This window comes from Portunus trituberculatus, chromosome 15 (genome assembly GCF_017591435.1).
Source record: "Portunus trituberculatus isolate SZX2019 chromosome 15, ASM1759143v1, whole genome shotgun sequence".
NCBI lineage: Eukaryota > Metazoa > Arthropoda > Malacostraca > Decapoda > Portunidae > Portunus > Portunus trituberculatus.
The window spans coordinates 10,405,991-10,418,194 of NC_059269.1; the positions used below are offsets into that span (position 1 = coordinate 10,405,991).

General features: G+C 35.1%; 1 protein-coding gene across 26 annotated transcripts in view; it reads left to right on the forward strand.

Annotated features, from left to right (window-relative positions):
- The window catches only part of LOC123503954 (voltage-dependent calcium channel subunit alpha-2/delta-3-like), a 190,529-nt gene that overhangs the window by 171,739 nt on the left and 6,586 nt on the right, over positions 1-12,204 (forward strand). For 14 of the 26 annotated variants that reach the window (XM_045254080.1, XM_045254082.1, XM_045254086.1 and 11 more), the window contains 11 exons: positions 2,545-2,574; positions 4,320-4,436; positions 4,654-4,766; positions 5,066-5,214; positions 5,875-6,144; positions 6,276-6,504; positions 6,764-6,901; positions 7,506-7,573; positions 8,817-8,846; positions 11,187-11,332; positions 12,007-12,199. In XM_045254080.1, coding sequence (XP_045110015.1) covers positions 2,545-2,574; positions 4,320-4,436; positions 4,654-4,766; positions 5,066-5,214; positions 5,875-6,144; positions 6,276-6,504; positions 6,764-6,901; positions 7,506-7,573; positions 8,817-8,846; positions 11,187-11,332; positions 12,007-12,199 — 1,483 coding nt within the window. The remainder of the gene's footprint in view (positions 1-2,544; positions 2,575-4,319; positions 4,437-4,653; positions 4,767-5,065; positions 5,215-5,874; positions 6,145-6,275; positions 6,505-6,763; positions 6,902-7,505; positions 7,574-8,816; positions 8,847-11,186; positions 11,333-12,006; positions 12,200-12,204) is intronic. The other 12 variants (XM_045254089.1, XM_045254091.1, XM_045254096.1 and 9 more) reach the window with 6 other exon arrangements.

Genomic DNA, 12,204 nt, shown 5'->3' on the forward strand with positions numbered 1-12,204 from the left:
TCTCCTCCCAATCTAATTTTCTGAAATAATTTTTCAAACTTTCTGTGTCCATCTTTCTATAATTCAATCTACCACTCCTGTATGTCTCGTCTTCCTTCGCTGTGTTGTTGCTATCTGCATTTCCATAACCACATGATCACTCTTTCCCAAAGGACATTTGTATTGTATATCTCCACATAGGTACACTTCTCTTGTTAACACCAAATCCAGTCTAGCCGGTTCATCATCTCCTCTATATCTAGTATTTTCCTTCACCCTCTGTTCCATCATATTTTCCATCATTAGATTAAGAAATCTCTCTCCCCATGCTTCCTCTCCAACACCACTTACTAGATTTTCCCAATCCACCTCCTTACAATTAAAATCTCCTACTAGTATCACCTTTCTTTTTCCAGATAATACACTTTCCAAACTCTGTAAAGTATCCTTGATCATATTGTCGTATTCCTTAATGTCCAAGAATTTGTTTTAGGAGGTACATAGGTCACCATGATTATTAATTCTTTTCCATCACTTTTTATCCTTATGCTTATCACTTCTGCGTTGTTCTTCCCATACCAAACCTTATCCACATTTATTTATTTCTTCGTCATAATCATAACTCCTCCTCCACCTTTACTCTCTATCCTTTCTCCATATATTATATTTATTATCCAAATTTATCTTTGTTTTTTCATGCAATTTTGTCTCAGTCAAACACACTATATCAGGCTTCTCCACCATCATATAGTCTTGCAATTCCAATATACTTGACAGTATCCCATCTATATTAGTATACATTACGATCCACCCACTGCTCCCTCTAGGGGTTTCTCCGTATTCCTTCTTTCCACATACCACTTTCTGACTCTCTCTCCTATAACTCTCCAAAAAAACTTTTCTCTTTTCTCCTCAGACCGCTCATCATTTTTCCTTCTCACCTCTTCCACCAATTCCTTATATCTTCTTCTCTCTTCCTCATTTCTATTCTTTCTCACAAACACCTCTTTACAACCTTCTATCTCTCTTAACTTTGATGTTCTATATAGGATATCCTCCGCAGATTGTTGTGACTTCAGTACTACTTTAATCGGTCTGCTCACTCCCTCCCAGTCTATGGATCTCTTCCACTTCTTCTTGTAGGTCTTTTTTTTTCATCATCATTTAGATTTTTGAACAGATCTCTTACCATTTTTAATTCTTCCTTAATTCTCTTAGGCTTATATGTTATATTTTGTTCTTTCATCCCAAATATTAACACACTCTTCTTCTTTTCTGCTATTTCCCTTATCAATGTTTCCTTATTCTTCATTACATTAACCAGTTCCTTGGACCTTTCTTTTTTGTCTTCCTTCAACTGATCTTTAATTATTTCTTGTAATCCAACCATCTCTGCTTCCTCGACTCAGTCCATTGTGTTTTCTTCAGTTCCCATTCCCTTTCAAACCTTTCATTCTGCTCACTAATCATTTCCTTAAAGTCATCTTTCTCCTTTACTACTCTCCATTTTCTCCTCCAACCATCTCTTGTATTTTTCAACCTCCACTCTCAAGTGTGCATTCTCATCCACCAATCGTTTTTCATTTTCCTCCAGTCTCTTAACTCTTTCCTTCAAAGCCTTGCGGAATTCTCTATCCTGCTCCTCCTCACTCCTCTGAACTTTTAATTCCTTCACCAACTCCTCAAATCTCTTCTCCAACATTACCAATCTACCTTGCATTGTTGCCCCTGTTGAAGATGGACTCATGCTTTGACTGGCCACTGTGTGTGTGTGTGTGTGTGAGTGAAAATCTAAAGCAGTTGATGGAATATATATAATGTGGAGCTCCACATTTTCCTGGATCTGTATCTGTGTAACCACTAAGCCATCACTCATATGTCAGTGTTTTTATTTGACTGCACTGCCTGTTTAGAATAGTCACTGGTGTTCACAGCAAAGATGCACATGTTTCTTTTTCTGAGCAGGGCCAAACTTCAGGAATAACATACACACACAAAAAAAATAAAATAACTGGAAAATGAATTTAATTATACAATTCCTTCTTGATATTAAAAGCCAAGTTAATTTTCACAATATGTACATCCATTAATGGAAAAAAATAGTATCACAAGATACATAGTTTGACTATAAGGTAAGATCTTTGTAACTCACAGATTATCTTGGAGAAATTTCCTGCAAATATTTTGAAATCATCAATGGCTGTGATTGTTGTGGTGTGGTGAAGTTTGGACTTTAATTGTTGTTTAAAACGGATAAATCACTAATACATTTTTCTTAGACATGCACCGAGGATAATCTAAATCTATTTCCACTCTCTCTCTCTCTCTCTCTCTCTCTCTCTCTCTCTCTCTCTCTCTCTCTCTCTCTCTCTCTCTCTCTCTCTCTCTCTCTCTCTCTCTCTCTCTCTCTCTCTCTCTCTCTCTCTCTCTCTCTCTCTCTCTCTCTCTCTCTCTCTCTCTCTCTCTCTCTCTCTCCTTGAGATAGTTGTTGTCTTTTGACTCCTCTAATAAGTATGCTTTGCTTTGTGTTCCCCCACACTAACTTTGTAATTTCCTCACAACCAGTCCTGTGGCGATTTACATAATGCTTTTAAGGTACAGTATTTCAGGAGGAGACTTTTCATTTCTGTACATTTACATTGTTTTATGCATTTATCTGTATAATGAGCTGACATCTCCATGAAAGATTAGATGAAACAAGATGACACGGTTTGGCCTGCAGTTGGAGTAAAAATACAGGATGGTTTGCCTTTCATATAACTTTTTTTACTCACATTTTGTGACACATGGAGTACAGTAATATTATTTTTCATGTTATGCACATACACTTACACCTTCATATATAGGTAGAAAAGGAAGGCTGCTTCATCAAGTTGGGAGCCATTTGTACATCAGATATTATGCCAACTGTACTTCATCTGATTGTCTTTATCAGTTTTTTACCATACATTTTACTTACCACACCTAATCACCTAATAGATGTCTAGAATTAAAGTAAGTTCTCCCTTTTTGGGTACATACCCAGTCAATAGAACATTGATAACAATGATATCTTAATGTGTTGTGGTATCATGCAGTGCATTCCCAGCAAAGTAAAAATCAGAACCCTATGCAGAGAGAAGTGTTTTCAAAATTATTCAAAATTACCATATTGATGATTGGTTTATGAATACCTCAAAAGGATACAGGTCTAAGCTTCATTCACATAAGATGTCTTGTGTAACTAAACATCAATATAATAACATAACTTGTAGTGTTTAAATTTAAGTGTGGTAATAAAGAAGTTCAAGATGTAAAAATCCATGATGTGGTGATTTATGATATGCAGATTGACTTATTTCAAAAGCTAGAGTAAGTTAAATTGAAAAACAAGATTCAGCTTTACAAAGAGTAAATAATATATCTAATTCTTATGTTTATGTTGATACTATATAATATTATGCATATGTAGATGATTCAGCTTTACAAATAGTAAATGATATACTGTATCTAACTCTTATATTTATGTTGATACTATATATGTATTATGCATATGTAGATGTAAGGGTATTTAAAGATACTGTTGTTGTGGCTTGGAAGCAGGATGAGACAGTAAGATGAAAGAAATGGAGAACAAAAAAATGCAATAAAATAATGAAGGAAGGGAAGGATTGTGCAAGCTTTTAGTGTGTAGGTAGATATGTCTCACCATTTTGTTTTTATTGAAATTATTTTGTAATCATTTGTTGTTAATTATTATACTACAGATGTTTCGTGAATTAAAATGTGAGTATGTTAAAAATAGTATAATACGTAGATCATCTGATAGATAACATAGTAGCAAAGTACTATCATTAATAGGATTGGTATGTATTTATCCTCTACTTTTTTTTTTTTTTTTTTTTTTATACTACAGTTGATTTAGTTGCATTAGTGAGAATATTTTGCTGAACTGGTAATTCATCAATATAACAACGAAAACTTTTTTTTGGTATATTTAGAGTTCATTTAATTATTTCTGAAGTTGTACATAGGATTACTGTTATACTAACACTTCTAACCATTGCAGCTTTCCTGGAGGACTACAATTATATGATACTAATATTTTTATATGCCCATATGCTTACCTGTCTTTGGAATTGTGAAGTAATAATATGTGTGTTGAACAGTGGGTAGAGAGAGTGTGTATGTGCTACTCTTATGATTAGAATCACCATATCATGGATATTATATGCTTAATTACTGTATTAAAGGCAAATGGTATTCATAAGAAGACAAGTTTGCTCTCCAATCTTGGACATGATAAAGTCCTTGGTTGGTTGGTAGTCCTGTACTAGTAGTAATGCCTGATTTCATTACAGCATGGGCAGTCAGAACTTTGGCATCACCACTGCCTTTGTGGCTACTCGTAGTGGACTGACTCGATGGATAGACAATCCATCAGAGTCTTCTTCTAGTAATGGCAACTCCAAAGAACGGTAAGCAGCACAATTTTTTTCCCTATATTTATCAAGTAGTAAGCCAAGTACCAAAGAGATGACTTGGGAATTGGCATCATAACCATGGCACATCAGTGAACTTTCCTATCTATCATGCTTGCAGGAAGGTATTTGTCATGTCATGGTATACTAGAAATTAATTTTCATGATTATGTTGTAATTACTTGTTGCATTTTTTCATTCTATCTTGTCTTAGGCACTTCATGAAGGTGCACAATCGTGCTATTGATGAAGTGTGGTACAAGCGGGCAGTGGATTACTACAAAGAAGATCAAGATGCCTACGTTTACTCAGTTCCATTTGATGCTGGTTAGTATATGGATATGTCTAATGCCATCAATGACATATGGATCAGAGACCTGGATGTGGAATAAGGCACAACAATGTAGAGTGCATACTTTGGTAATTAATTATTTGAGAGAGGTATGTGGAGTGAAGAAGCAAGAACAGATTAATGTCTGCACAGGAAGAGATAGAACCTCTTCTGCCATGGCCATCTCCTTTGCAGAATTCTCTTTAAGGTGTGAGGCATCAGAGAAATAGATAGATTGATAGATAGTATTTCATCTTTCAGTTGAGAGATAATAATTGTAGTATGATCTCTACAGCAACTCGTGACCCAGATGAGGTTCTGGTAACAGCTACACGTGCCATCTTTGTTGAAGAAAATGAATACAGAATGGCTCCTGCTGCTGTTGTGGGTGTCACCATCAAACACAGGAAATTTGTAGATTTCTTCAAAAATGAAACTTACAAGGTAAGTTAGTGTGATTTTGCATGTTACTTGTTGATATCTCGCTCATAAATTATTCATTAAATACTACAAAAATTTTGCAATACCTGGGAGGAGGTCAAACACAGTACTTAATGCACTGGCATTCTCTCTCACCCAGTCCATGCATCCACCGGTAAGCCTCCACAGGCCTGGCAGTTTACCCTCAATAATTAGATGCTTATTGTTCTTATGTAGGATTCAGAAATGTTGATATGTTTAACTTGAAATTGTGTGAGATTTTTAAAAATGTCATTATATATACTAAATATATGTAAACAATCAGTCCAAATTTTGCAGGGTCTCAGAAGAGGAGTCCAAGGACTCCTCAAAAGCTAATTTGGCATATTTTTTAAAAATCTCAAAGAACTCTCATGCTAAAATGAAGTATTTGATTTTTCAGCTCAGAATAGAAGAAAAAACCTGATAGATTGTAATATGCTTTTGTAAAATTAAGCATTATTTAAGTGCTAGTAGCTAACATTCATTATTGAATAAACAATCTCATACCTAGAAATGTATGTTTACAGCTGTACTGCAACAGATTGATAGATTATATACTTGTCTTGTAATAAAAGTGAACAGCTGCAAGTCAACTATTTGGTATCAGCTAATATCTTACAACCTTACCTCACCCATTCTCAGTGCCCCTCCTATCCCAGTCGGGACTCAAGCTGCAAGAAAGCTAAAACATGTGAGAGCACATCATTGAATTGCTACCTACTAGATGACAATGGTTTCATTATTGCCTCTGAAAATGAGGATGACACTGGCAAGTTCTTTGGCACCCTTGAAGGTACAATCATGGAATCATTGGTCCAAAGTGAAGTGTACAAGAAAATCCAGGTATTTGATTACCAAGCAGTATGTCTCGACACACAAGAAAAGAACAGCATGGCTTCCATTCTGACCACAGTGAGTGAAACATAGTTGCTGTCACTGCTAACATGCAAAGAGGTCATTATTCCAACTTGTGATTTATTTGAGTTTTTTGTATTTGTTGGGGTATATATTTTAATTATTAACTCATGTTATTCCATCCACAGCCTATTCAGACACTGAAGTGGTTTGCCAATTGGATGATGGGTAATGTATTTTGGGTACTTGTGAAAACACAGCTGTATACTCTTTGGGATCCCAATGAAGCCTGGGCCTATGCTCAAGGCCAGTGGGACCCTAATGCAGCACCAACTGATGAAGTCACTTACTCCAAGGGACCCATCAACCATCAGAGCACTTTTGGTGAATACCAAGAAATGTTTCCTGATGAGGCTGGTAAGTTGACACAATTCAATATTGAAGTCTTTATAACTGCTCATGATGAAAGATTGGCTGTCTCATGTAGTCAGCAGTTTCTTGGGTTTTAATCACTATATCTATTTTCTTTTTCTTATAGAGTATAAAGCCTTATTTCTATTGACCTTCATCATTGTATTTTTTTATTGGAATTATGTAAAAAAACTACATGGATTTGGGTAAACAGAATTTATTTTTATGCTACTTTGATCACTCTATGGTCTCATCTTGTTCCCAGTAATAACTGAGGAAAGCTCAGGTGAAGGTTCAGGAAAATATCCTGAGGAAGATGGTTCTGGTAGAGAAGGTTCTGGTGAAGAAGAAATAGCTCTGTATGAAGGGATATTGGAGTATGAGGTTCAAGACTACCTGGATGGTTGGTAGTAATAATGATTATTACCTGAGTGGTTGTGGTTGTTACAGTGTGGAATTACACTTGTGGTTGAAATTACAGAAATTGCATAATTAGTTGCAGCTCTTCTAGTGATTTTCTAGTCAACCCCATTGAAGACTAACACTTAGTAACTTATGATGAAGTAATGCAGTGTTTCATGAATAACATTATTTTTGTCTCAGTCTTATTAATCATAGATACTTGAATTTAAAGATTTGATTTGTGAGTATCTAACAGACTAACCCTTTTTAAGAATTAGAATCTTATTTTACTTTCATGGAATCACTACTTGCATATGGTGTGCCATCTTAGAAGAATAGAACTCATGATTTCAGCTCATTGGTGAAAGAAATTATAAATGACTTTTCAAATAACTCCAGAAAGTATTTTATGAAACTGCATATTCCTTGTATCCTTTTTGTCATTCTCTTTTATACTGATTCTATTACACCTATATCCTTCCTATAACTTGAGAACCAGAACTGCACAGCATAGTCTAGCTGAAGTCTGACCAGCGCCAGATGAGATTTTAAATTTAATGTCACATTGTTGAGTATTTGTGATCATTTATTATGTTTTCCTGCAGGCATTCCAACGGAGGATACCAAACGTACTGAATCACCAGATGTTGTTGGTGACTTTCCTCCTCTTGAGGTAAGACAACTCTTCTTTCCCATGATCCTTTCAATGTTTTGTATGGAGGATAAGTGCAACCAACATTTTTAGTCAATTCCCAGCCCTGTCATGTGTTGCTCTTTTCACTTGTTTTCCAGTGTTTCAAAATAGTTCCAACTAATGTATCAGCTTCTTTTTTCCTCATGAACGTATAATGAAAGCATCCACAGCTTTTGACACAACACATGTGCTAAGCAGGAAACAGGTTAGCAGTTCACCTCATGTTTCTGAAAAGAAAACTAAAATTAGTAATTGATGCATTCCTGCCTAGCATTGACATGGCTGCATAATGAGCCTATAAGGATTTTCCTTTATTTATTCATTTTTACTTACTCTTAATTTCTTATCTTTTTATTTTATTTGTATTGTGGATTTGTTATTTGTTCACACACATCTTAGATTATTAGGACATATCACAAGGCATTCCAAATCATAACAAGTCCAAATAAATGAAACAGTAAAGTTGAAGAAGCTTTATAATTTTTTTATTTAAGAGAGAGGATATAAATAAACAAATAAAGCTCTACATGGAAGTATGTACAGTACTTGTGTAGAATGAGGCAAAATAGAGGAGGATTCAGGCTAAGGTGATTGGATTGCTTCTTGAAACTACTTGTGACAGAAGTACTGTATTACGTAGCTTCATGACAGATACAGATAGTGCAGAAAAGCATAAGGTGTGAACAGTATAGTATTAAAGGTCTGGAGTAAACTATGTTCAGGTGATTTGGACATGGAAAGAACCAGGTTAAAAGTAAAACATTCACTTTTACATAGGTTTTATCAAATGAGAAATGGCAAATTAAGGAGGAAAAAAGTTCAAAATATAGAGAGGAGGTAGGATACAAGTGTTTGAGAGGGAGAGACAAATGGATGTCATGACTGAGGACTGTATGCATGACCAGGACTTAGGAGAGCTTACATAAAGATGTCATGTATTATTCTTCTTTTCATTCCTATTTCAGTATATATATATATATATATATATATATATATATATATATATATATATATATATATATATATATATATATATATATATATATATATATATATATATATATATATATATATATATATATATATAATTCCATAATTTTCCTTTGACTATATGTTCTCTGAAGTTATGTTATATTTTGAATGTGGATGGTGATTGCTGTGATTGTGACTCACTCTCTGCTTCTCTGTGTTGCTCCTCACTGCTGTGTGGATGGGTATCTAGAAATTGAAGAAGAAAGGCTACCCGATCCAGGTGACAATTCCCTTTGTTCTCTTCCTTTAGTTTCATCTTCTTGCTCCCCTCTTTCAGCTCTTCTTGCTCTGCTTCTGCTACCTGTTGCTCATCCATGTCACTCCTTCTTTAAGGCCTTAGTCCCCGTCCGCAGCACCCTTATATTAATAAGAGCTCCTCTACAAGTTGGAACCTCAGGACTCTACTACATTATACAACTGAGAAATTATGTATTACATATTTGTGATATCTCTGAACAAAGTTTGCTATAATGTATGGTGACAAGTGACTGCTTTGATGCTGTAATGAAGAGCTTCACCTGCCAGGAATTACCTGTACTTGTGAACTCTTGAACTGGAGTGCACTTTGCTGCAGTTCATGAAGATTTGTCATTAAGGCCAACAAAAGCTCAAGTTTTGCTACAAGAATAATGGTTTTGCAGTGGTAGGTATCAGTTTTGTGATGCCAGAAATTGGAAAAGTGTTGCATTACAAGTGTCCTTTTCTTTGTCTCCATTTTGTATCCTGTGATGCAGCACAAGAGCACCAAGTCAGTCAGCATACTGGTCTATTTTAATTGTTTTCAAAAATGAAATTGCTTGAGATCTACTGCAAGCTAAAGCAATATGTTTATGAGAATCACCACTCATCTTTTGCCTTCCAACTCAAGCTTAAAGAGTGCCATATTTTCCTTACCTTCTAATGTAACGTAACTGGCTGATGACACAACACAGACACAACAGCATGCTGGAAGCATGGTGCCCAGATTTAGTAAATATAAACATTATATTATTTAATTATTTCATAAATAGCAATTGGATTTGTCTTCAGATTCTTTCTGGCTTTATAAGTTATTTGTTTTGCGCTGAAAGCTTGGTGCTGAGTGCTCAGAGTAGAACAAGGCCCCATTTGTGTTGTTGGCAGAGGTCTATGACTTTATTTCATCTGCTGAACTAAAATGTCACATCTGCAATAATATCTTGTGATGCTGCTTCCTGCCACACTATACATGTGTCATGCCAGATTACTCATTGCTTGCTGGGATGGATGCGGCTGCTTCCTTTATCAAGGAGTTTGTCTTCATCAGGTGTTGAGCATAGAGCTTTATTGTCTGCTCAGTAACAGGAATATAGTCTGGAAACTTGTATCAGTTTTTATTGCTCTCTGTAGACATGCAGTAACTTCATGAATGTAATGAAATATATTATAGTCTTGTATCATATATGAGAAATAGTTGGAAAGTGTAATCATTTGTAGAGTCTCAAATTTGATGGCTAATCATTACAATAATTTAGATAGTAGTCCAAAAATTGCAAAGTCCATAACTAACTTACTCATTCTGTAATCCTTAATTGGCAGCCAGTGTGTATTGTAGCTATGCAGTTATGGCACTAGATTTCAGAAATGACTATTTCTTGTCTCCTTTCTTTGAAAAATATTGCAAATATTCTTTTAAGGATTACAAGAATATCCTAAAATGTTATCATGTTTCTCAGAAAACACATAGCTTTTATATTAAACTGGCTATATGGTGCTTCATCTCCATGATTTAGCAGTCTGCAGTAACTTCACTTTACATTCTCCCTTTAATGTGTGAATAATAGCTTGCTGGAAGTTAGCAACTAAGCAGAGCAAGTGGCTGCCAGAAACTGATGGCATGTAAGTGGATATCAGAATTGAGCAAGTTAGATGTGGATCACTAAGCATTGAGAAATTGCCAAGATTGGTACCATTATTATTTTTATTTATTTATTTATTTTTAATAAATTAACACAATGTGAAACAATCCAAGAATGAGGCTCTACTATTTCTAATATCTTTCTAGCAGTATTTGTAATACATTAAAATGCTGTGCTTTAGTAGTACATTAATTGTTAAGGTTATAAAGTGTTTTTTTTTTATTTTCAAGACATTCTACTTGTCAATGCATTTCATATTGGATTTTGCCAACTTTGAAATAAAAAGTAGCATCAGCACATGTAATATGTGATATTTTTAAGCAAGATAATTGTAAAAAGATATTGGTATCATAATTTGCATGTGATTCAATGAGTTTATTGATTTTTCTTTATTACTTTATTTATCATTGATTTTTCTTTTCTTTTTCTTTTCTTATTTAAGTTTTTTTGGTAATTGTCTACTTTAGATTGAGGACTATGAGACAGGTGCCAGGGTTGTACTGAAGCCCACACTTGCATCACACAACCTGCACTCCATCTACTGAAGCCAGCCTGTTTGAAGCTCACTCCACTACAGCAAGGCGGAACATTTTTCTTTCACACCTTGATCTTTATTTTCTCACCATTAGGGCACTATTATTTTGAGTTCACATTTTCTGGACTAAGATTTATATTTCTTTCAGCTGGCATACATAAACAAAACCCACCCACGTCCCTGTGACAAGACTGTATATTTATATAAACTTCAGAGCAAAAAGTTGAAGCAAGATGGATTATACAAGCCTGTCAAGGGAAAACTGTCTAATTGCCATACCAATGGATGTGGCAGGTAAGATATGGACACCTCTACAGTTGATATGGCTGAGTTAGATAACTGAATATGTAGTGTAAAGAATGATCAATGAATTAGATATTTGTATGGGAAATACTAAGATGTTTTCTGTAGACTTTCTTCAGCAGTAATATGTTGGTGAGTATTAGTCAGCCTGTAGTCATGAACAACTCTTTATACAATCTAGGTACTCTTATTTGTATAGAGTGCAGTGATCAAATGACAGAAAAGTTTTTATTCATGTCAAGTGATGAAAGTAAGCTATATTTTATAGTACACTTACATGCAGACCACAGTCAACTACTACTGACATATAACAGTGCCAGTGATAGTCAGCTGATATCTACCATAGAAACATGACAATGTTCCCCCATGAAATATGTTACAGAAATACTGAGACTAGAAATATGTATCCTGATAGAAGACATCCAAATAATAGATGACAGTTTTGTATTAAAGCGTACCAGCATTTTTACGGGAAAGGATCTGCAATGGCTGAACAGATTGAAACAACCCCAGAAGATATTGTCCGGATGGCAATATGAACACCTCTCAACCATGCTCCTCATTTAACAGGGATGAAAATTCCAACACAATTATGCATTTATCTTCAGAATGTGATGTTTTTAACCTGAAGTGTCTTACTTTTTCTCTGGTTCTCTTCCATCCAGGCCTTTCAGTGTACAGAAGGTGATCTCAACCAATCTGATTCTTGTGGCTGTCAACAGTCTATGTCCATGTGAATCAAGAAAAGTTGACATTGAGCCTGTGGAGGTTGAGCACAATGAAACAACTTCATGCAATCGATTGCTTATGCAGCATTATCGAAAACGACCTCAGTCTTGTGTCAATTACCATCCTGATGTGAG